Below are 25,569 nucleotides of genomic sequence, written 5' to 3' on the forward strand. Positions count from 1 at the left end.
ATATTTTTTATATTTTATAGCCAACGACCAAAAAGGCAGCAGCTCAAGCAGCAGCATCAGCAGCAGCAAAATGCAGTGGATCTCCTAGACGTCATCCACTACAATCAATATTTAATACATTCCTCTGCTCCTACATTTTTATATTTTTTACTTCAAATCCTTCATCATTATCATGGAAGCTCTTCTATACCAAACTTTATCTACAGGTGTGTGTGTGTTTGTGTGTGTGTGTGTGTGTGTGTGTGTGTGTGTGTGTGTGTGTGTGTGTGTGTGTGTGTGTGTGCTGTTGATTGACTGTGCTAATTGAGATCATTGTAGACGATAACGAACGAAAGAAGGCAGTGCAATTGCTGGAGCGGCATGGGACTGAAGACTATGCAAGTATACTGCCTTACATTTCAGCTCTCACAGACACACTAATATTGACAGCAGTCGAACTATGCAGTCATCATATGCCACATCATCGCTAACTATCAGCTGCAAGACAATGTGAGAATGTCTGCTGGCCTGGCATTAAAGAACTCTTTAGCAGGGTCTCATGCATGTATTGGAATCCTCGCAGATCAACGCACAAAACATATGATAAAGACCAATGTAAGATCGGTGGAGATCATAGTATGTGCATTTGGAAGACTGACTTGTATATAGATCCTACCACTGCTGGCAACAAAACCGAGAAGTGTAGCAAACATCATTAGCCAGTTGGTAGCCACTATGGCCACAATCGACTTACCACTGGGCGAAGCAGACGATATCATTACGACACTGGTAGACAACATTACACAAAGACACCGCCCATCCAACGTCAAGCAAGTAGCTCTTCAGACAATAGGTTACATTTGCGAGTCCGTGGTACGTATAGGTGTGGATCTGATCTGATATCCACGGTTTCTCATTGCGATAAATGGTAGCAACCGGAACTACTATCAACAAATCAAAAAAATGCACTTTTGACAGCCATCATAGACGGATCAAGGAGAGAGCAGCTAGAGTAAGATAGACTCTTGGATGAGATACTTGGGATACTCAAAAAGTCTATATGAAACAGTGTAGAGGTCAAAATAGCAGCTATCAAAGCACTATACAACTCGCTGGAATTCATTAGAGGCAATTTCGAGATTAGTGTAATAGCAGCTATGCGTCTGTGGATAAAGTGCATAGCACTCATGCGTATTGTATGTTATAGGTGGAACGGGATTTCATCATTAAAGTGATATGTGATGCTGCTACACCCAATGCAAGTTCGACAACTGAACTACAAGTAGCTGCGTACGAGTGCCTGAATAAGGTGGCGGGTCTATACTATGAAAAGCTGGAAGACTACATGACAAGCACGCTGTATAATGTGAGTAAACGGACTTGTCATAGCTGTCGTATTAACATGCTGCAGTTAACACTGAACGGCATGGCACAAACATCAGATCCCTCGGTTGTGCTACTCTCTATCGAGTTCTGGTCGACCATTTGTGATATCGAAGTTATCAGAAAAAAGGAGGTACGCCGCATATATGACAGCACGTTATAATGAATGTCTCTCAACATGACTTCCACAGAACACTGCTCTCATGTTTTCTTTTGCTGACAAGTCGATGATTTCAATCATACCAACTTTGTGCAAACTGATGATCAAGGAACACGACAAGCCGGAGAGCGATGATGAATGGGACATTCCCAAAGCTGCATGCAATTGCCTATCGTTATTGGCGTCTTGCTGCAAAGACCTAGTGGTCCCCTCATTAATACAGTTCATTGAAAAGAATTTACTTACTACAGACCTTGTTGATTGGAGCCAAAAAGAAGCAGCCATCATTGCATTTGGATCCATACTCAACGGCCCCTCCAAAATCAAGATGAAGCCACTCATTGAGCAAGTAAGTTAAGCGCTGCCTACCAAACATACCATTCTAAGTGATGTGTGTAGATTCTGCCTACTATTCTAGCTTGTGGCAAGGACCTGAATATGCACGTCAGGTTAGCCGCTGCGAGGACACTTACTGAAATCATCAAGGAATCATCTCAAATGCTAGATCAGCCTGCCACGCTACACAGCATCATGTCTGCTATCAAGCGTGGGCTTGGTGATTCCAGTCAGAAAGTGCGCCATTCTGCTTGCATTGTAACTATGTCTACCCTGCTTTATCACACAAAACATACTAAATGTATGTATTCATAGGGCATCATTCATTGTGCAGAGAGACTTGGGCCCTCGCCAAACAAGCCCATTGACACGGGCCCTATTTCAGAATACACACATAGCATCATTACTTGTTTACTAGAAAACTCGAAAACATTTGATTTACAGGACGATCCATATATGCAAACAGTGTACGAAGCTATTGCAGCAATTGTCAAGCACAGTACAAAGGTACGCTGGATCAAGCAGCTTCTTGATGTATCAGGAAAGCTAATTGTGCATCAACTAAGGATTGCGATCATGTGGTGGAACTTATTACAGACAGCACAATAGCACGATTAGAGATTTTATACTTGGCAGAAACGCGGGTAGTGCAGCATTTCAAACGATTTATAATTAGACTAATATGATATAGATGTCAAATGCCTTTTCAGTAAATGATGTGATACCATTGCAGTCGAGCTTGATAGGCGTGCTCTTGGTAAGTATCGCCATGTATACATGAGGCTGGCGTAGACTAAAGGCTTGATAGAGTTGTATTTACAGACTCTCGGTCAAGATATCGGTGTACTCTAATCGCATCATGCGGCTATTCTTTTCAATGCTCCTGCTATCGCAAAAAGAGTGCAACAAATCGATAAGTGTTCTGGTTGAGGATGTTTACCTTCTGGCGTCTGCCATGATTATCTCAATAGGCTCTCATTTTGAATGCTTTGTCGATGAGCTAGTGCCACATATAGCAAATATCATGCTTCCATCACCGAATCAAGACTGCCAACTTTGCTCAATCGGCATAGGCATTATAAGCGACCTCTGTAGCACAATACCAAGCATGGCCAAACCTCATGCACCACTATTCGTACAGCTGCTACTAGACAACCTCAGCAACAACGATTTACACAGAGACCTCAAGCCAGCAAGCCTTTCATGCTTTGGCGATGTTGCACATGCTCTTGGACCTGAATTTCTACCCTTTGTCAATGCATTAATGATGATCATACAGCAAGCTGGAAACTTGCAAGCGAATCAGAATGACCAGGACATGGTTGTATATGTAGATGCGATACGAGTGGCTATGATAGAAGCATTTGTAGGCACGCTGCAAGGGCTGGGACAAAACGCGTATACTCGAAATGTATTTCTGCCTCATGTCAACGGGTTCATGTTGTTTGTCAACAGCCTTGTCAAGGAGAATTCTCGTTCTGACGCGTTAAATCAAGCCATTCTAGGCCTATTGGGGTGAGTTTCGATATATATATATGTGTGTGTATGTTTATTCGACTATTAAGACTATAGCTGTTAGGGATGTAGCCAGGATATACGAAAGTCAAGTGCCTAGCTCCATGCTGGAATCTGTGCTTCATGATTTAATGATTGGCAATCTGAAAGGTGGCATTTACTTTTCGAATCGAACCAAGGAGCTGGCTCAATGGGCTCAAAAGGTAAATAGCATAAGGTGTCTCTATTGCGGTCAACTCACTGAATTATGTAGATCATTACACCTCATTAAGTGAAGTTACTATCCCATTGAATAAAATCGTTCATTCAAAAGCAGTTGATTTGCTGACCTTTACTACACTGTACTGTATAATTGCGCAGTGATTTGTTGCACATTTAACCCTTTCTTCTTTCGTCGAGTCACTTTTTTTTTCCTTACTTCAAATGTCTTTAAGCAAAGTAATCAAACTGCCTTCATTATTGCAGAAATTAGAAGAAAGTGGCTACGAAACACTGGATGAGGTCAAGCGAGAGTGCATCTCTTCATTGACAAAAGGTACTTTACCCATTGAGCTTTGTGCCTGTGTGTTGCATTAGCTTGCTAAAGAACTACACAGAATTAGAGCTGAACAAGGAAGAGATTAAAGCAGTTGGAAAGCTCGGCGCAAAAGGTAGTTTGGCTCTTCGATTCCCAGCATTGCAATGACTCATTTAATAATAGACAAGACAAAGACAATAAAGATTGATGAATCTTTGACGATGGAAATTGAGAGCAGTTTTACAACAGCTGTGAAGAATTTTGATCGGCTGTTTGTGTATGGTATATCTCCAAAGAAAATCACGGAGATATGCGGCGAGTCTGGAACTGGAAAGACGCAGCTATGGTAAACCAACAGTGTGTGTGTGTGTGTGGCAATGGATGGGATCAGCTTAGTAATGCATTTGATGTAGTTTGCAAATGGCTGTGACGATTCAGTTACCCAAAAATCAAGGTGGCTCAGAAGGAGAATGTGTCTACATTGATACAGAGGGATCATTCAATGCGCTGAGAGTTCAAAAGATGGCAGAGCGATTTGGTTTAGAGGACCCTCTCAAGAAGATCCATGTGTTCCGAGTGCTGAGCCATACCGAATTTGTGGCCATTATTATGCAACTGATGGAAATCCTGACAAATCGCACCAAAGTCAAGTTGGTCATCATTGACTCCATAGCATATCACCTTCGTGTCAATGCACTTCCGTTTCGAGCTCGAATCGACTTTCTGAATTTTGCCGGCCCTCATTTGATTAAGATTGCACAGAATCTAACTGTATCTGTAAGTAAGCTTCATTTCGAATATGCCTCCATCAGTGACTGACTTGCTTTGATAGATTGTGGTTACAAATCATGTTACAACTGGTGGTGTCAATGATCAATGGACACCGTCATTGGGAAACGAGTGGGGAAATTGGTGCGCAAATCGACTGTTTTTGTATCGAAAACGAGAATTTAGATATGGATACTTGTACAAATCGGTAGAGGAAATACATAATATAGAATCAGTGCAATTCTGCATCAAGGTAACTGGAACTTTTTATCGCTATCACAAGACATCTCATTATTGTTAACATAGGAAAAGGGTTTATTTGATCCGGAAAATGATGAAGTGCAAGTTGCCTTTAAAAAAGAGAATAATGTTCAGCCAATATCCTCATCACAACAGCAGTATGACGATTTGTTGCAAGGAGATGAGTTAGAGATTATGGCTTTCGAGAATGAGCTCAAAAAAATCAAAGAGCAACAAAAGCAAGACGGCCTAGAAGGCAATGGTGTGGACAACAGTGTATCAAGAAAACGCACAGCAGAAGAGGCATCTGATCCAGATCAGTACATTAATGACTATTTGTCTGAGCACTGTACGAAAGCAACGAAACACGGTACTCAACTAGACGTTCATTCTCAACATACATATGAAAGCAACCATAATACCTCCAATGTACATAATCAACATACTCCCAGAATCAGTGATGAAACACCCACATTCATGCCCTCGTCACAGAGATTTTTTAGCATCCCAGAAACAGCCATTGTACATAATGTAACCACTACTACAACGATACCCGATGAAAACCCTAATACTACTGGAAATGACAATCAAGCTGAAAATGACCAGGTTGTTGAAGAGTCAAATCCCTGGGCCAGTGATGGCGAGGAGGAATGGGATCTTGACTTTTTGACAAATATTCAAAACTACTTTTAAAATAAAATGTTTGGTGTTTATTGCATACAGTGTTGAGGGGTATATGAATCATTTAGATATGGTGAAGCTTAGGAGGACTTTTCAAAGCCGCGAACAATGTCTTCGAGAGAGCGACCCTTGGTCTCAGGAATCTTGAAATAAGTAAAGACCAGAGCAAGGGCAGCAACACCAGCAAAGATGGCAAAAGAATAGCCCTTGATACCATCAAAGATGAGAGGGAAACACTGACCAATCAAGAAGTTCATGGCCCAGTTGACAGCAGTAGCAATGGCACCAACAGCAGATGAAGCATAGACAGGAGTCAATTCAGAGGTCATCATCCAAGGAATGGGTCCAACACCAATGGCAAAGGCAATAACATAGCCAAAGACAGAGACAATCAAGAGAGCACCCACATTGTAGACGTAGCCAATGATCAAGAGAACAGAAAAGATGCAGGCACCAACTTCAGCAATCATGAGCAAAGGACGACGACCCATGCGATCAATCAAGATCAAAGACAAGATAGTGGAAGCAAAATTGACAACAGTGGTGACAATAGCCATGTACTTGGACATTTCAGCATCAAAAGCCATGTTGAAGATGGTGGTGGAATAGTACATGACAGCATTCATACCAATCAACTGTTGAGTAACGTGGAGAGCAATGACAGTGAGAGCAATACGGTGGATAAGAGGATCAGTAAAGATTTGTATCATATTCATGGGAGAGCGGGCACCTTCATCTTGGGTAACAACGCCATCTTCAAGTTGATCATCAAAAGACTTTTTGTCATCCATAGAAACATGATCGCCCACAATGGCTTCTGCAGCTGCAGAACCCAATTGACCCTCAACCATGCCGTAGAATTCTTTATCAATGTTGGAGTTGGGACGAAGTCTTTGGAGGTTTACTCTGGCTTCTTCAATGCGGTTGATAGAGACAAGATAACGAGGAGATTCGACACAGCTAGCCATCAAGAAAAACTGAGCAATGGCAGGAATAGCAACAATGGCATAGTTAATTCTCCAGAGAGGCACGCTCGCAAGGGGAAGGCCGATAACAGAAGCAAGCAAGATACCAATGACAATAGCAAACTGGTTACAGGTGCCCATGGTACCACGAGCCTTGATAGTAGAGACTTCACCAACGTAGGTAGGCGTAGAGAGAGAACCAAGACCACAAGAAAGACCACAGAAGATACGGCCGATAATGAACATGGCAGGATTGACAGCAACACCGATCAACAGGGCACCAATGATCCAACCAATGTTGTTAAAGATGATGGTCTTCTTGCGACCAAATTTAGTTTGAATAGCACCACCAAAGAGACCACCAATTAAACCACCCACACAGAAGGAGGCAACAGCGAAACCCCAGAGAGCATTGTTCATGGGAAGACAATCAGGGAAAGCTTTGCTAGCCACATGAGCAGCACCATTTTCACAGGCATGAGTCACTTCACCAGGCACATTAGCAGAGCCAATGACCCAGCCGTTACTGAAGGAGCCAAGACAGGAGATGATGACACAGTACACCATGTAACCTGGCATTTTGAGTTCAGTAGAATCCATTGCAGAAATAATATGAACTTAAGAGAAGAAATGTGTTGGAAAGTTAAAATTAATGTTACAAGACTAAAAGAATTGATTTAAATAATGAGAGTAGAAAGTGTCGAATATCTGCTACTTATACATGTATTCCGTCATGCATTTGTAGTTTTCTAAATTGTGGATCCCACTTTCCTTCGAAATGTAAATCTTTCTTGTTTTCCATTCATCTCTTTGAAAGCGCGATGATATAGTGTTTCATTATGAAAAGATCGCTATTTTTGGACTTCATTATTGAATTAAAAGTAAATCATTTGAATGGAAAATAAGAATCCCTCAATCAAATAATGCAGGAACATGGGTCTATCAAGATTGGCATTTTTTCGAGATATAGCATGATCACTGACATTATTCAACCAGGAACCCCTTTTTCATTGGATGAATATCCTGAAAAAATTAAGTCGGGAACAGGAGCAGATCCGGTTTATTCAACATTAGAGGTACTTGCTCTATTGCACGATGATCATTGTGAAGGCGGTTGTTCAGTGCAACACTTGTGTATTCTGGTTCATGTAAGTTGACTTGATTGGTGCTAAATTCCTAAATGTAATTTATGTCTTGTATTACCGTAAGATTGAAGAAGTATAGATAAACTTTTTATTTTGTGATTCAAAAAAAGAAAGAGGTGGTTGTATTATTTATATATAGGTGGGAGATAGGGGGAGAGTATTTACTTGCGAGAAGATCTCTTCTTCATCTTGGGCGAGGTTTTCTTGGGGCTGTTCAAATTGAGATGTTGCTCAGGAATCCAAGATTGATCCAAAACCATTTCACCCTTCTCATCACGATGAGCGGGACGTTTAGTGGGCTCTTCAACCTTCTTTGTCTAAACGTGGCATTATAAGTCGTCCATACTATTTCTGTTCTCTCATCCTGACTACACTACCTTCTTGGACTTCTTGGTATCAGCAAAGAAAGCTTCACGAACAATATAAGCAACACCAGCGGCACCAGCAATAAGAACAGCATAAAGAACAAGACTACATATCCCTGTCAGCCATCTGGATTACTCGCTTGCTTATTACTACTTACAGTTGGGCATCAAACCAGGAACCCTCAGGCTCAGTAACAGTGATAGTACCATTGTAACCAACAACACGGGTGACAGTTTTCTATGGCAATTATCAATGTCAAGTATCCAGCAAGTGATCTGTGCGTTCCATATACTTACATCAACCAATAAATCAACAAAGACGGTTAAACCATGTTCTCCAGGAGCAAATTCAGAGTAGAAGTTGTAAGGGATTTGAAGATTCTTGCCAGCTTCAAGAGCCTTACCATAACGAGTGGCAGTCAACTGATGAAAACGTATGTGCATTAGATCCCTCCGTCTTGCTCTATCACCGCAGTTATAAAACTCTAGGTCTACTTACGTTACGAACAACCTTAGTATAATCATCAGCATTGGAAACTTGGCCAGTGACAGCAAAGACAGTATAGGGAGTCTTCTCCTTGTTGACAATATCCAAAATAACCTTGTTACGTTGACCATTGACAATCACTAGCCGTATAACATTAGTTGCCCTCCTTGATGGGTCAGTTCAAAACCAAAATACTTACAACCAAATGGATTATCAGGAAATTGGGCAGTAACCTCAATGTTGGTGGCGACAGTTTCGCCAGATTGAGCAGAAACTAGTGTACACTACGTGATTAGATATATCTACGCGTTGGATAGATTCGTTATAGCTTACCAATACCAGCAATGAATGCCAAACCGAGTGCCAAAAGAGAAGAGAATCTAGCCATTATATATTTACTTTATGTGCGGAAAGAGATAAAAGAAGAGAAACTAGAAGAAACTTTTCCAAAAGATGGTTTTAAACATGAAAAAAAAAGTCTGTTCATTCATGATTGGTTTATTGCTGTAATAGCTATTAAACATCCGTTTTGTGTGCAATCTACATTTGGTATTCTTGGTATGGTGCTACCTGCTGTAAGGGTTCTTCAAGATGTCCCTTGAGCGCTTCTGCCTTGACCTTGAGAATCCCTAAATCAACATTAGATTCTCCCACTAAACAGAGCAACATGGCGCCAATGCTTGTTATAAACACAATGCCATCCTACAATGCAGATTCTTAGTGTCATCATCATCTTCTACCGTGTTGTGTGTCTGATTACTCTTACATCACAATGTAGAATTTGGAACTGCAAGTTGGTATATATATCACTGTTCTTTTTCTTGTATGTATTCCAAATATTTGCCGAGATTGCAGAATAGATGGAGGCATCCTTGTCATTGTCTGCTGCAAAAGATACTAAGGAGCCCTCGCTTGTCATGATTCTGTTGCAGTCGCTTAGTATGATTAGATACAAATAACATTCTTGAATACTTTACAGAGCAGCTTTAATTCCATTATGAAGAGATTGTCGTAATACTTGAGATATAACCTTGGGCTTGAGCATTCTATGTATATATAAAAAAAAAAGAAGAACAGTGGAAAGAGACGAGAAATGAAAATCAGCATGCAAAAAATAGCTCTCACATTTTCCACCCGGTGATTTAATACATTGGCTAATCTTGATCTGTTAAAAGTACAATGGCGATACTAACGTATACTTTATGATAAAAAACGGGTTATAACTTCCCTTATATACATAATGCCTCTGTAATGAAAACGCGAAAATCGAAAAGTCGTGCCCTTTTCAAGGAGCATTACGATCTGATTGCATTATTATGCATTAATGTCTTTGTGATCTAAATGGGTTACTATTATAATTGCATTACTGAATATGCACCTTAAACTACAGCTTTTTTTTAATAGACTTTCATTGTGGGCTTTGTTTTAGAATTCTATAAGTATTGCTGTACATGCCATTGATTTTGTTGATGATTTCCCTTATTCCTTTCATAAATGTTGAGATAGCCTGTTGATCGTTGCGATTTTGTAGTAGAACAGTTACAATCAGAAATATTTCGAGAAATATTTTTCTTTTCAATAACCATGGAATCTTCCTACCCCAAAAAAAAAAGGTATAACATCAAACTGAACACCTTTTTGCAATTAAAAACATGATCGCTCTCAAAAGCTCAAATCAAAAATTTTACATAATCGATAAACCATTTTTGGAAAGCAAAATGCCTAAAAAGGAAAAGGTGTGCACGTAGGGTATAAAAATTTGCTCACACTATAAAACTGTTTTTTTGGTCTCAAAATCATGTGTTTCGGGGATGTAGCTCAAATGGTAGAGCGCTCGCTTAGCATGCGAGAGGCACTGGGATCGACGCCCAGCTTCTCCACTTTTTTTTTCAAAATCGAAAAAAAGTTGCACTCCATATACTCGACAATATTGTTTGTATTGATTTTGCAAGTAGATGTCGTGATAATAATATAAGATATATAATGAATTAGTTATAAGTTAAAAGGCATCGTTTATTGATGCTACAAATCGATTTTGGTTTTGTAACTGAATCTCTCTTTTTTTGTTGTAAATTGCCTACACTATCGTATAAACTACGTTTCGCTGCTTACTATATTGGACTCTACTTCTGTTTCTACAAATTAACATTAAACTCTTAGATGCTTCTTATATTCGAATATACTCTGAATCCTATCTCAAGTGTGGAATACATCCACTATGATCTGCATTCCGACAGTTCATCCAGTTACCAGATTTAGATATAAGCTGTATGTACACTGGATTAGATGTACGATATCGATTTATACTATAAGAAGATATGGACTTCAGATACGCTAGTACTATAAGATTCATACTATATAAGATATAGGCTATAGATGGCACCACGGACATGGATGGCACTATAGACTTATACTTGTATTCCGACATTGACTACGGATGTTTACCATATCTGGATAGGCACCAAGATTAATGCAATATGAGCTTGTTGCTTCAGATGTGCACTTCATGATCCACGCTATAATACACATGCTTATATCCGTGATACTAGCTACAGATACTTTATGTACTACAGACTTGTACTATATATGAGACATGCTATAGACATGCATACGATATGCTATAGACATGCCATATATCCAGATACATGCTAAAGATGTATGCTTAGCGATATACACTCAGATATGTACTATTAATATAGACTAAGAAGACTGTACCTATCGGATACATGCTACTAGATCGATATTAATTATCCTTATGGAAAGGATAGATCAGGGTACTTCGGATGAGAGTCTAATTATTCATCCAGACAGAGCTAAATCATGATTAGCTTGCTGGAGTTGTCTTTTAGCATGATTAGACATTAGTGTGGAATACATCCACTATGATCTGCATTCCGACAGTTCATCCAGTTACCAGATTTAGATATAAACTGTATGTACACTGGATTAGATGTACGATATCGATTTATACTATGATCATGAGAAGATATGGACTTCAGATACGCTAGTACTATAAGATTCATACTATATAAGATATAGGCTATAGATGGCACCACGGACATGGATGGCACTATAGACTTATACTTGTATTCCGACATTGACTACGGATGTTTACCATATCTGGATAGGCACCAAGATTAATGCAATATGAGCTTGTTGCTTCAGATGTGCACTTCATGATCCACGCTATAATACACATGCTTATATCCGTGATACTAGCTACAGATACTTTATGTACTACAGACTTGTACTATATATGAGACATGCTATAGACATGCATACGATATGCTATAGACATGCCATATATCCAGATACATGCTAAAGATGTATGCTTAGCGATATACACTCAGATATGTACTATTAATATAGACTAAGAAGACTGTACCTATCGGATACATGCTACTAGATCGATATTAATTATCCTTATAGAAAGGATAGATCAGGGTACTTCGGATGAGAGTCTAATTATTCATCCAGACAGAGCTAAATCATGATTAGCTTGCTGGAGTTGTCTTTTAGCATGATTAGACATTAGTTGATCTGAGTTGACTTATTTGTCAATCTAATTAATAGAACTTTTATCCATTGTTATAGTATATAAGAAGGATCATCTACCTGGCCAGTAGAGAGACTTCAGTTTACTTTACACCTGTCAGTTTGATAATAAAATATACCTTTATCAAGTTGACATTACTGTTTTTTTATTCTTTTTTTTCCGTGAATTTTAGTCTGTAAAGCCTCAAATTCCACATTTTTTTCAACTCAAAGGTTATCACTTTTACACTTTATCTTATACTCTACATTTTATTATTCTACTTTAAAAACTATTTTTATCATGTCTCACAACCAATACAACGCTACCGAAAACACTCAAAAGGATATTGCTCAAGACTCTATCCGTGTTTCTTCTCCTTATGACTCATCTATGCAAGTGGATGAGCACGCTCAACTTTCTGCAGTTGATCATCTTCTCAAGAAGATTGACACTGCTCAGGCTCGCTTGGATCAGATCCATCGTAACGCTGGTGATACTTACACTGAGGATGAACGCTTGGCGGCTGATGAAGCATCTGCGTCTGTCGAATGGCTCAGCAAGCAAGTCAGTGCCATTACTAAGAGGGCTGATTCCAAAGCAAGACCTGTCAATCTCAATGAGATCCCCCGTTTCCAGGTGGTAGGACAAGCTAAGCATTGGCCTGACCATCCAAGATTCACCACAGTCGATCATTTCTTCAGTGCTTTTGAGAACGTCATCAGAGCATCCGGTAATGAAGTAAATTTGGTTTGGAAACGCTACGTGCCTGTTTCACTGCCATTTGACTTCGAATCATGGACCAAGAATGATCTTCTGGCATGCAATGATTGGGATCAAGCCAAGGCATTGTTCCGCAAACATTTTGGTGCTCCCATCAACTCTGAGGAATCCATGGCCAAACTCTTCAGCATGCGCATGAAGAACAAAGATACTCTACAGGACTATACGAATAAGTTCATGAAGTACGTCAAGGATTGTGGCTTCCCTCCTAACAGCAACATGTTAGCCAAGTTCTATCAGTTCACGCTGTTACGCAAGAATCAGCAAATGATGGTCAACCAAATGTCCGTCAAACATGGTTCCAACCACAAATGGACTATCAACGAGATCTATGAGTGTGTGTTGCCTTTGTTCCTTGTTGACGAGCAAAATCGTGGTGATGATGATGTTGAGGTCGACATCAGAGGTAAGTGTAAGGGTGGTTCTGGTGGTTCTGGTTCGAGAACAAAGATGGCAAGGGTATCTGCCACTGGGTATTTCTGTGCGAAGCATGGCGGGAGCAATGCCAACCACAACACCATTGACTGTAAGTCAAGATTGAAGCACTTTGGCTCTGACAACAAGCCTAACCGGGCTACTACTGCTGCTCCGTATTCTATGAATTCCTCATCCTCTGATCCCAAAACCTGCAACTTTTGTGGTAAGCCCCGTGCTTACGGTCATCGTTGTCAAGAGTTCTACGACTGGAAGAAGGAGAGAGAATCAAGGAAGAACATTGGTGTGCATACTGTACAAACAACCACTGTTCGCAAGGACAACAAGTCTGGTTCTGGTTCTGAGACCAACGATGTTACCATGGAAAGTAGCACTGATTCTGACATTGGTGATGCTGTTGGAGATGTCACCATGGAGGAAATAGATGCTTGCTTGGACGAGATTGAAGCAGAGGATGCCTCGCTCAACTGTAAGTCTAATGTGAAAAATGTACCTGAAAGTTTCAATCCATTTCAGTTACTGACTCCTATTATTTTAGAGAGCAAAGAAGGAAAACCAGTCCGTTTGATCGCGAAAGTAGATACGGGATCAGATTCCACCTTCTTAAATAAAAACATTTTTCACAATAAACTACTATTCACTTCCCAAGATATTATTTCTGTCGAAGGCAATTTGAACTTTCTGAGTCATTCAGTAAAGAGATTGGGTAAAACACCAGCTATCAAGATAAGATATCTTAATGACATTGCATTTGATCACTCGTTTGAGCTATCCAATTTTATTCAGGACCTAGGCGATTTTGATGTGCTACTGGGTGTAGACACATTAAGTCGACTTAGAATTGGGCTAACTGGCGTTGCTCACAAGTTTGCTGATATTGGACATCTTACAGAGGAAGAGAAATCAGAGCTTCTTGAAAGCATCGATTTCGAAAATGTCAATTTTGATACTAAACATTCTATTGATCCAGAAACCGCATCAATCTTTGAATCCCAAGCTGAGGAGAATAAGTATATGAGCAACATCCAAGATGCTATTGATGAGAATCAGAGAATCAAGCCTGGAACGTTTTGTAACGTGCCTGAATCTGAGATCACTATACCAATCAAGGAGAATGTTGATTACTACGTCAAGCAATATCCGATCGCACATCATGCAATGCCCGAAATCGAAAAGCAATTGAATGAATGGCTGGATGCAGGAATTGTAGAACAGTGTAGACCTAACGGCTTATTCAACAGCCCTCTCATTGCAGTATCAAAGAAGGACAATGATGGCAAACCCACCAAAACTCGAGTTTGTATGGATGTGCGGAGGATCAACCAGCATATGCCCAACAATACAAACCAATTTGAGATACCAAATATACAGGATATCTTCACCCGGATCAAGCAGAAGGGGACAATATTTTCGAAAGTCGATCTGAAAAACGCATATTTTTCATTTAGAATTTCTGACATATCAAGAAATGTGCTTTTGTTCAATTTTAGAGGGAAATCGTATAGATGGTTAGGCTGCTGTTTCGGGTTGCGCCCAATCACATCTGTCTTTAGCTCTGTCATGAACATTTTGTTTTCTGATATGCCCAACGTGGAGGTCTATGTGGACGACCTATGCCTCGTATCTTCATCCTTATCCAGTCATTGCGAATTGATTAAGGAGGTGCTGAGACGCTTGACACATGCCAACTTAAAGATTGGTGTTGAAAAGTGCTCCTGGTTTCGATCTAGCATCTACTTGCTAGGCTTTGTAGTTGGTCCTCATGTTTCCAAGGTTGACATGCGACGTCTCTCTGACATTGATCATTGGGGTCCATGCAGATCTGCCAAACAGGTTAAACAACTAGCTGGTGTTATTTCATATTTGAGACCACACATCCCAAATCTGTCAAAACTGATGGCGCCTATTGATGCTCTACGAAATGATCCAGATGCTGGTAGCAGATGGACTGATGAGCACACCAAACGACTTGAGATTATCAAGAAGGTCTTGTTATCTGAAGCTTTACTGACTGCACCAGACATGAATAAGAAATTTTATCTTGAATGTGATGCTAGCTTATATGCAGTTGCAGTCATTTTGACGCAGCGCGACGATCAAGGACGCACAGTCTATGTGGCGATGTTGAGCAAATCTCTGACCAAATCCCAACAGAACTGGCCTGTCCTGAGACGAGAACTGTATGTCGTGTTATTCGGTTTAGTTCGTTTGCGACCCTTATTGTACGGGCATCCTGAGATTGAGGTTATGACAGATCATCGAGCTCTGATTTATATCTACACATGTAAATGTCCTACTAGAGTCATTCAAAATTACATGGAGATTTTAAACGAGTATCCCCAACTGCAATTCACTCATATCAAGGGCTTAGACAACATCTTACCTGACAAACTTAGTCGCTTGTATGAACCTTTAGAAGATCATACAGAGCTGGCGGGAGACAGTGATAAGAAAATTGCTAAATTACAAAAGAATATCATGAGAAGCAAAGGCTCCAAGAAACGATTCATTGGCAACAATAAGCAAACAAAGCATTATCTAACCAAGAACAAAGTAGTCTATAATAAAGACAAGCACTTGAATGTACTTGCTATGAAGATCAAGGAGGGCAATTATGAAAGCGTTGCTTACATTGCACCACCTGACAATGAGAGAGACCAACTGCTTCGTGAAACTCATGAATTTGGACACTTTGGTGCCGCTAGTATTGTCAAGAAACTACATGAAGAAGGTATTCATTGGACAGGTCTATATGATGATGCAAAGGCAATTTGTCAATCATGTATGGAATGTGCAAGACACAATGTAGTTCAAAAGGGTTATCATGAACTGAGAAACGTTGTAGCGTATGGTCCATTTGATCACATAGGCATTGACTTTCTTGGTCCGTTAACTCCAACCAACAATGGCAATATATATATATTAGTTGTATACGACATTTGCACCAGATTTATTATAACTCGTGCATTGCCCAACAAACAAACTGATACTGTCGCTAGAGCTCTGACTACCATCTTTGGAGACTTTGGCATAGTACAAATACTACAATCTGATAATGGACGTGAATTCAAGAGTGCTTTGATGAGCGAGATCGGTAAAGCACTTGGCATCAATCAAAGATACTCTACGGCTTTCCACGCTAGGGGCAATGGTGCATCCGAATCAGGTGTTAAAAATATTCTTAATGCACTTCGTAAGATGGTCAGTGAACACATCTATGACTGGGACTCGGTTCTACCTGGAACTCAACTGGCTATAAACACAAAAATTAGGTATCGCACAGAGAGTGCACCTTTTCAATTGATGTTTGCTAGACCATTGAATAGATTCGTAGACTACGATGATCCTAAGATCAAGGACAACTTACCAAAGAAGCCAATGACTCTCGGTGAGCTACGCAAGAAGGCAGAGATTATGAACCAGGTTGTCTTTCCAGCTATTAACCAAAGAACACAACGCATTATTGAAGAGCAAGCAACGCGATTCAATAAGCATCACAAGATTACACACTTCAAAGTTGGTGATTGGGTTATGGTAAGACTTCCGCATAGAGAAAGCAAACTTGAGGCCGCTTATGATGGACCCTATCAAGTTGTTCAAAAGAAAAGATCTACATATGTGTTGAAAGACGATATGAATGAACTATTACATCGCGACTATGTGCCATCTGAATTGAAGCTGGTAGCAATCGACGAGTCTATCATCGAACAAGAAGTATATGAGGTTGACGAGATCAGAGCGCATCGTGGTCCTGAACACAATAGAGAGTATTTGGTAAAATGGAAGACATTTGGAGAAGCTGCCAACTCCTGGGAAACTGCTGCATCGTTCAACAACCCTCAAACCATTCGTAAGTACTGGGCAAAGATCAAGGAATATGAGCTGCTTGAGAAGAGAAGACAGGCACTAAATAGTGACACTGCTTCCTCCAAATCAAAGCGTAAGCGTGATGATTCTGACAAGCGTTTGAGAGGCTCTAAGAGACTCAACGTTGCAGAACAGTAAAGTGATGTTTGTCATGGGATATATCAGGGCAACATGCAAATTGCAGTAGCACCTTTAGACTATCACATTGCGTTATATCTTTGTCAGCGAATGCGAAATACAGATCATTGATCGTTTACATAATTCTTTGAATTAGTCAACATGCGTTGAAACTGGTGGGGGCAAATGTGGAATACATCCACTATGATCTGCATTCCGACAGTTCATCCAGTTACCAGATTTAGATATAAACTGTATGTACACTGGATTAGATGTACGATATCGATTTATACTATGATCATGAGAAGATATGGACTTCAGATACGCTAGTACTATAAGATTCATACTATATAAGATATAGGCTATAGATGGCACCACGGACATGGATGGCACTATAGACTTATACTTGTATTCCGACATTGACTACGGATGTTTACCATATCTGGATAGGCACCAAGATTAATGCAATATGAGCTTGTTGCTTCAGATGTGCACTTCATGATCCACGCTATAATACACATGCTTATATCCGTGATACTAGCTACAGATACTTTATGTACTACAGACTTGTACTATATATGAGACATGCTATAGACATGCATACGATATGCTATAGACATGCCATATATCCAGATACATGCTAACGATGTATGCTTAGCGATATACACTCAGATATGTACTATTAATATAGACTAAGAAGACTGTACCTATCGGATACATGCTACTAGATCGATATTAATTATCCTTATAGAAAGGATAGATCAGGGTACTTCGGATGAGAGTCTAATTATTCATCCAGACAGAGCTAAATCATGATTAGCTTGCTGGAGTTGTCTTTTAGCATGATTAGACATTAGTTGATCTGAGTTGACTTATTTGTCAATCTAATTAATAGAACTTTTATCCATTGTTATAGTATATAAGAAGGATCATCTACCTGGCCAGTAGAGAGACTTCAGTTTACTTTACACCTGTCAGTTTGATAATAAAATATACCTTTATCAAGTTGACATTACTGTTTTTTTATTCTTTTTTTTCCGTGAATTTTAGTCTGTAAAGCCTCAAATTCCACAATTAGTTGATCTGAGTTGACTTATTTGTCAATCTAATTAATAGAACTTTTATCCATTGTTATAGTATATAAGAAGGATCATCTGCCTGGCCAGTAGAGAGACTTCAGTTTACTTTACACCTGTCAGTTTGATAATAAAATAATATACCTTTATCAAGTTGACATTACTGTTTTTTTTATTCTTTTTTTTCCGTGAATTTTAGTCTATCAAGCCTTAAATTCCACATCAAGAATGACAAATCAGTTACCACTCAGCCTCGTATCATTTTGACAGATATATATTCAAACTCTTGAACATCTCTCTTTCCTAATGGAAGCACACAAATGGGAAGCAACTCCACATTACCCATCCTTTCATCCTCTAGTAACATTATCAATATCATCATTTACCATCTTTCAACAACAAATATAGCTTTCCAGCTATAAAAACTGTTTAAGCTTCTAGGATTATTAAGGGTATCAAAATCAATTATAGAAGGGTCAGCCCTTCATTACAAACTATAGCATATAGAAATAGAATTCAGGACACATAATTCATAGAATCAATTTAGTATAAACATTCAAATGATAGCAAACAATAAAATAGTATCTTGTTCCTACCTAAATCCATATCTATATAGCTCTATAGCTCATTGTCTTCGTTATTTCATTGAACTTATCAATTATAAGATCCCCTGAATCCTTTGTATACATTAACACCTCGATTCATTGTACTTTATTGATGAATTCGCAATAATAAGTCGATGATAATAATCAGTTGTCAACTGTATCTAAAACGAAAGCAAAAAGCTTCTTTATTACAGGGCATCTAGCTTGCTTAAATATGGTAGATCCCTGGTCAATGACTACTATGTTGAGATGGTATATAAATAGCAGGCCACTGGGGCCTTATGGATTGTTGGTATAGCTTGTTGAGAGGCCACCTAAGTCGATATGTTTCATGTAGTGTAGGTGGATCTCGATATCTTGACATTGGGGAGATTGAATTTATTGTAGTTCCTGAGGCACCTGTGCACACACAATTGACTGGACTTGTAAACATAGATGTGATGTGATACGATAAACATCATCTATGCTGCTACACTGTAAAAGGTGGCTTGAGGAGAAAGTGAATGTAGCCTAAGATGCATGCTTGTATGCAACAATATCGTAATTTTGATTGGTCACAGCCAAGTTAAACATCATTTCTCATTATTATAAATGATACAATAGAATTACAAAACATCATACTATAAAATAATAAAAAAGTAGCAGCAATGCTTTTTGGAAATCATTTTTGCCGGATGTCATTTTAATACAACAAATGCTTGTGGCATATCAATCACCAAATACCCAAAATAAACATGTTTCATGCGTGATATGCACATTTGGAAAGCTGCTTGGTTTTGTATTTATGCATACATTGGTGTGGGTTAAAAGCTTAGTTCTTCAAATCAAGTTTCTTATTAAAGCTGGAAATTTCATTCGTATAACCTTAAAACATACAGTGAATAAGGCTTTTTATCGTCGCCTATCCTATAGTAGCAAGAGTTTTACTGAAAAACAAACTCAAATCAAGTACTCAAACCTCAGCCAAGTTCCATCAAAACTTAATTTAACCAATGCTACTACTCAATGATCATTGACACCGCCCTCAATAGCCCCATAACAAATATGTCTTAGTCAAATAAAGTTTCCACTACAACTTTTACTGCACATACAGCCTACGTTCGTATAGTAATTTAAAAAGTTTTACTAGCAGCATCTATTCATAATTAACCATTTTTCTAAAATCTCCCTTTTCTCAACAACCATGCTACCTACAAAAATTTCGTCTACACCACCGTCATCTTGGCAAAAAACTGATATAAGAACATGCGACTTTCAAAGCTCTAGCATCACTTTTTCAAAAATCGATGTTCAATCGTCCAAAAGTTGAAAACCTCAAAATCAAAAAAACATTTTGTACATCCAGGTCTTCATAGGTAAAAAAATTAGGATCTCACCAAACTTAAATAAGTTGTAGAGTAATGATATTGGAGCAACCTCTTAGTGGGAACATTACATTGGAAATGCTTACATCTTGAGTTAATCGACATCAGAGACGCTATTTTTAAGCGGGGTGTAATGAAATAATAGCCACCCAAACGCAAATTGATTGAAAACCAAAATTCATCAAATAGCACTCATTCAAATTCATGCTATTTGGATCTATTAATAAAAACGCTCAAATGTACATCAACAACCATTTAAACATACTAAAGTAGAGATACACGCTTATACCGCACATCGTGTGAATGAATCACTCCTGATCACAGTGTATTCAATCACACCCATGATGGTCGTAATAAGAGATGTTATATTTATCTGTTGTGCCAGAAGGGCTACAACTGTCTATAAAGATTAAGGTATTCTTGATGGGTAGATATGTCTGTGTTGTGCAACAACATTGACAAGCTATGATAAGTGAAGTGCATCTCAGCTATCTAAATACTGAGGTTCACCAGATGTGATAAGCGTTGTACAAGATAAATTGCTACTTTGGCATTCAGAACTTAGTATAAATAGAATAACTCTTGTCTTCATCAATAAATCTTTAGTTTTTGTGTCTGATCTTATTCAAATAAGTCTTTTCTTGTTTTTATAATATCGAACATTTTTTATAAGCTACAAATAATAATCCTTTTATTCTTTGTGCTTAACATTATCCAAATAAAATCAAATCAATAACAAGCATATTCAAATATGACAACTATGGCAGCAGGGCATAGTTGCACAATATCCCAGATAAAGGATTCCATACTTCGATAACAAACATCACACTTTAAACCATCAAGGTTACATTAAGTCATACTATGGCGGTAGCTCACCCAAGCCCATCAAGGTTACTTAAATCGACCCTTATGGCCAGTGCTCTCGCATTGATTATCACTTTAAATCAAACATCAACAACATTTGCCAGATATCATCGCAATAGCAGCAGCACCTATTGCTCTCTATCATCACTAATCCTACAAGCTAGTTGCAAATGTATAAATACTCTTCTTTTGTTACTCAATTCCAGGATCTTCAGCTCATTCTATACACAAATAAAATACAGTTGATTTCTATTGTATTTTTATCATTGCTTTATTTTTTTTGTAAAATCTCAAACCTGATTCTACTGCACGGGGGAATATGCATACCTTAAGTTGCAAATCTTATTGTTATTGAACAAAGCAAGCTGCAACTCTCTAATCTTAAAAGTAAGATTCTTCATTATGTCAGGTATCTATTGATAACTTGAAACCAGCAAGTTAATATGGCCCTCCTTTTCGTACGCTCCGATTTTTAAAATGCTCGGTCAAATTCATACTTGTGTGATGTACATGTGCAGAAGGTCAACGGAGCTTCAATTTCTATTGTTGTGAATGATGATCCATAGGATTCCGAAATCTATCGACCTTAAAATTACGCGTTTCTTGATAGTAACTACCCCTTCAAGCTTATATGAAACTTGTAGAGAATTTAAAGGAGAATACAATGATACTCATATCAAGTCTCTGCTGTACATTGTTCATCTGATATTTGATGCGATTGTTTTTGCAATTTTTTAACTGTTTCAAAAGATTAATCAGTATCTGTCATCAAAACATTTTGTTAAGTATTACTAAACATTGTAGACCAAAAAAATTCCTATCGAATGAGCTATTACTTGAAGCTCTAGCATGACTCTATCATAAAATATTGACAATCTTGTCCTGACCAAAAAATCGTCACCAGATTTTTTGCTTGCTATCCACAAGCAGATTTTGAAGGAAAATCCATGATTTTGTAAGATGCCCTTTTTTGGCCATATCTCGATAAATACTCACCGGATTTGCACAAGACAAAAGCATTTCGATAGCTCTACGTTATATCTATCATAATATAAGAATTTAAAGTATCAGATGTACGTTCCCTTCATGAATTCGCTCAAAAACTTATATTTCATGAGCTACAAGCAGGGGATAATCAAAACTTTTTTTATTATCCTATAATCATACCATTGTATAGAGAATTGAAAAAGAAACAAAAGCTATTTAGTTTGAAGCTCCCGTTCACTTAGTAAAATACAGAGGTATGGCTTTTTGAAAATCGGTCATCTGGAACATGTTCCATCATTACTCATCGACATCCCCCTCAATAACCCCACATCAAACATGTCCTAATAAAAAAAAACTACCCTTTACAACTTTCACTACACATATATCCCACATTTATATAATAATTTAAGAAGTTTTACTAGCAGCATCTATTCAAAATTAACCATTCTCTAAAATCTCCATTTTCTCAACAACCATGCTACCTACGCAAATTTCGTTTGCACCATCGTCATCTTGGCAAGAGCTGGATTTCAAATCAAACAAAAACTCCGATATTGGGGTTTGAAATTTTGTTATTGCCTTTAACGAAATTCGTTTATTGCAAATTTTGAGGACGATAGTCCCCTAAAGAAAGGTAATGTTATGAGTTTGTTGAATACACAGTCCTATCTGGATTTTGCATTTAGACCGTAGTCAAATATCACGTTTCTTTAATTCATTGGTTCCTAAAAGAATATTAATCAATTTATGAGCAAGGCGCAATCCCGGCTTAGATCTTTGGCGTTTGAAGCAGAAGTTTCAACTGTTATATCAAATGTCATAGCAAGGTCTCACACTAAAGGTTTTAGGCTATTCTTAGGTCCTTTGGGTAAATCATGCTAATCATGATTTACAAATCAATTGTTGGGTAGATAGTAAACCTATTTGTATTATAGTTCATCATCATGCTGTAAACCCTAGCATAATGAAAAGTATATAAATGCATCCTTGGGATGCATTCTCAATAAAAGTGTAATTCTTTGGCAGATTCAATTTTACATTGTATTTTGACATAACATCAACCTCAATTCGTTTATACAGAAAATGACATTTCCAAGGCACTTTTTTTTTTTTTTTTTTAGTATTGGATGGAATTTTGAACAAAGTCGATCATTCTATTCTTCTTCAGTTTGGATGAGCATCATTTATGGCCTTATTCTCGTATTGCTTTCTTGTAGTTTCGCTGTACATATAGTATTTCGTTTTTGTTCTGCTTGATTACTTTTTCAAGCTAAGAAATTAAGTTGTGAGCAAATAATGTGAATCATTATTATAATTGTGGCAATAATGTTTGATCCCCCTCCCTTGTATCTTATGCAATCATCCAAGTAGAGCAAAATTTATATGGTATTCAAAACGAATTAAATCAAAAGTTTTGTTTCCGTCCTATTCAACACAGAGATGCCTTTTGAGAGATCATGACATTCATCTCAAAGGCTACTATCTATTGTTTGCGATGAAGCAATTCATTTAAATGTATATTCAGTGGAGTCCTCACCAGTGCAATAGATTCTGATAGTATTCAATGCCGCACCTACTATATCCATGTCTCAGTTTTTGACATTTCTTGGTGGTAATAAGGCTGTAAAAAGATTGAAGATTGTGCAAAGTTACAAAATAGAAATGATATACAAACATTCCAGAGATCTTTTTAAATGCGTCTGAGCTACTTCCAGGGCATCTTTCATGGCATTTGATCTGCTAACAACGTCCGTTTGCCATTGTTGCCTGCCATGCCGTACCCTTTCTTGGGTGAAAGTGGTATTGTTTACATCTACATTGAACTATCTTTCTTAGAATGATACACTATGGAAGATGTGGATAAAAAATCTTATCTTTCCGTAGATTTACATTTCTGATCGAGCTGCAATCCTTTCCTTCATCATAGCAGGCTGTCTGGAGGATGCTGATTGAACCAAGCAAGTTTGTTTTCATGCAGTTGAAGGTACATTGTAGTGACTTTACTAATAAGTCTCCAAGGTAAATCTCCAACGCAACTGCTCAAGTTTATCCTGTCAATTCACGTCACATTAAGCGTGTTATGAGCAACAAGAATCTTTAATCCGTATATCAGACTTTTTTTCAAGTTGCCCTTCTCACCAAAACACATTGAAAAAATGTAAGTTTCTCAAAAACATGCACGGATGTATGGCGCATATTGACTTGATTAAACAGGGCTTCTCCAAGATCTGCATATTCAAGATCACCCTCTCCTCGTTCGCCCAAAAGACGTTCGCGTTCACCTATTCGTCGTAGTCGCTCACGCTCTCGTTCAGCAAGCCCAGAACATCTCCACTCTATCCTCATTACTAATTTGACGCGAAATGTCAAAGAAGATCATGTCAGAGAGATATTCAGCGAATTTGGCAAGATCAAGAGCCTTGAATTTCCCATCAATAAGCTCTGTAAGTAAATGCCTCCTACACACAGGAAATTGGATTTAATGAGAAACTCAACATTTGTGCATTAGTGAATACAAACAAGGGAAAGGCATACATTGATTTTGAGACGCAAGAGGACGCTAATAAGGCCATAAGTTATATGGATAATGTAAGCAATTGCAGTTCATGTGTTCAATGCACAATCTTACATCTCCTACTGACAGGCACAATTGGATGGCAAGAGAATTGTCTGTGTTGTTGCTCCCAAACATCGTGAGAGATCCCCTTCACCACGCAGAGGTAAGAGAACCAAACCTTGTGAACATTTGTGCAGTTTGTTTAATTGCCTTCGTATTAGCTCGTTATTCTCCACCTCCATATAGAAAAGCCAACAACCGTGGCCCACCACCTTCAGTAAACCGTCGTGGAGATCGATATGGAACCGGCAGAGACAGAGGAAGACGTTATTCTCGTTCACCTTCCAGATCACCTATACGACGTGGAAGACGCTATTCCTATTCTCGCTCAAGATCTCCCAGTCGCAGCTTTTCTCGTGGAAGAAGACGATCTTACTCTCGTAGTAGACGCAGCTACTCTCGTGGACGCAGTTATTCTCGTAGCAGAAGTTATTCTAGAAGTTTGAGTCGTAGCCGTAGCCTCAGTCGTAGCAGATCACCTATTAGACGCAGTAGGTCACCCATCAGACGTAGCAGATCTATTCGTCGTAGCAGATCATCTCTTCGAAGAAGCCGATCTCCTATTAGACGTAGTAGATCCATCAGACGTAGCCGATCTCCCATCAGAAGAAGCAGATCCATTCGACGCAGTAGATCCCCTCTCAGAAGAAGCAGATCAAGATCATATAGCAGATCACTTTCCAGACGCAGAAGTTCAAGTATTAGACGTTAAAAAAGGAGAAGGTTCATGTCGAGATTAAGGACAAGAAGAAATTACAGTGTGCACATTACATATTATCAT

The 25,569-nt window shown here is 38.6% G+C and overlaps 7 protein-coding genes and 1 non-coding gene across 8 annotated transcripts; 5 read left to right on the forward strand and 3 right to left on the reverse strand.

Moving 5' to 3' along the window:
• Nucleotides 1-172: 172 nt before the first annotated feature.
• Nucleotides 173-3,644, forward strand: TEF3_1 (translational elongation factor EF-1 alpha; the record flags this gene model as incomplete). Its single annotated transcript, XM_064823773.1, has 16 exons — nucleotides 173-206; nucleotides 319-377; nucleotides 433-594; nucleotides 649-852; nucleotides 912-991; nucleotides 1,049-1,124; nucleotides 1,187-1,345; nucleotides 1,391-1,495; nucleotides 1,554-1,871; nucleotides 1,922-2,116; nucleotides 2,174-2,365; nucleotides 2,425-2,502; nucleotides 2,550-2,615; nucleotides 2,667-3,373; nucleotides 3,438-3,576; nucleotides 3,627-3,644. 16 exons carry the CDS (start codon nucleotides 173-175, stop codon nucleotides 3,642-3,644), a joined length of 2,592 nt encoding a protein of 863 aa, XP_064688598.1.
• Nucleotides 3,645-3,796: 152 nt separating this feature from the next.
• Nucleotides 3,797-5,591, forward strand: ATC70_004471 (uncharacterized protein; the record flags this gene model as incomplete). The annotated part of the gene is made up of 6 exons (XM_064823774.1): nucleotides 3,797-3,908; nucleotides 3,970-4,023; nucleotides 4,074-4,236; nucleotides 4,304-4,667; nucleotides 4,723-4,911; nucleotides 4,965-5,591. The coding sequence occupies 6 exons, from the start codon at nucleotides 3,797-3,799 to the stop codon at nucleotides 5,589-5,591; spliced, it is 1,509 nt and encodes a 502-aa protein (XP_064688599.1).
• Nucleotides 5,592-5,659: 68 nt separating this feature from the next.
• On the reverse strand, nucleotides 5,660-7,144 carry ATC70_004472 (uncharacterized protein; the record flags this gene model as incomplete). Its single annotated transcript, XM_064823775.1, has 1 exon — nucleotides 5,660-7,144. The coding sequence occupies one exon, from the start codon at nucleotides 7,142-7,144 to the stop codon at nucleotides 5,660-5,662; it is 1,485 nt and encodes a 494-aa protein (XP_064688600.1).
• A 706-nt stretch (nucleotides 7,145-7,850) lies between these two features.
• ATC70_004473 (uncharacterized protein) lies at nucleotides 7,851-8,929 on the reverse strand (the record flags this gene model as incomplete). Its single annotated transcript, XM_064823776.1, has 7 exons — nucleotides 7,851-8,006; nucleotides 8,067-8,160; nucleotides 8,213-8,292; nucleotides 8,352-8,477; nucleotides 8,554-8,681; nucleotides 8,741-8,815; nucleotides 8,875-8,929. The coding sequence occupies 7 exons, from the start codon at nucleotides 8,927-8,929 to the stop codon at nucleotides 7,851-7,853; spliced, it is 714 nt and encodes a 237-aa protein (XP_064688601.1).
• Nucleotides 8,930-9,081: 152 nt separating this feature from the next.
• ATC70_004474 (uncharacterized protein) lies at nucleotides 9,082-9,586 on the reverse strand (the record flags this gene model as incomplete). The annotated part of the gene is made up of 3 exons (XM_064823777.1): nucleotides 9,082-9,243; nucleotides 9,308-9,464; nucleotides 9,519-9,586. 3 exons carry the CDS (start codon nucleotides 9,584-9,586, stop codon nucleotides 9,082-9,084), a joined length of 387 nt encoding a protein of 128 aa, XP_064688602.1.
• A 762-nt stretch (nucleotides 9,587-10,348) lies between these two features.
• Nucleotides 10,349-10,421, forward strand: ATC70_004475. Its single transcript has one exon. It is a non-coding gene; the product is annotated as a tRNA-Ala (tRNA).
• A 1,955-nt stretch (nucleotides 10,422-12,376) lies between these two features.
• Nucleotides 12,377-17,296, forward strand: ATC70_004476 (uncharacterized protein; the record flags this gene model as incomplete). The annotated part of the gene is made up of 1 exon (XM_064823778.1): nucleotides 12,377-17,296. One exon carries the CDS (start codon nucleotides 12,377-12,379, stop codon nucleotides 17,294-17,296), a length of 4,920 nt encoding a protein of 1,639 aa, XP_064688603.1.
• Nucleotides 17,297-23,497: 6,201 nt separating this feature from the next.
• RPS2_2 (40S ribosomal protein) lies at nucleotides 23,498-25,500 on the forward strand (the record flags this gene model as incomplete). Its single annotated transcript, XM_064823779.1, has 5 exons — nucleotides 23,498-23,538; nucleotides 24,386-24,615; nucleotides 24,681-24,760; nucleotides 24,816-24,891; nucleotides 24,950-25,500. The coding sequence occupies 5 exons, from the start codon at nucleotides 23,498-23,500 to the stop codon at nucleotides 25,498-25,500; spliced, it is 978 nt and encodes a 325-aa protein (XP_064688604.1).
• Nucleotides 25,501-25,569: the final 69 nt, after the last annotated feature.

The sequence above is a fragment of the Mucor velutinosus genome (genome assembly GCF_035048745.1).
Source record: "Mucor velutinosus strain NIH1002 chromosome Unknown tig00001540, whole genome shotgun sequence".
NCBI lineage: Eukaryota > Fungi > Mucoromycota > Mucoromycetes > Mucorales > Mucoraceae > Mucor > Mucor velutinosus.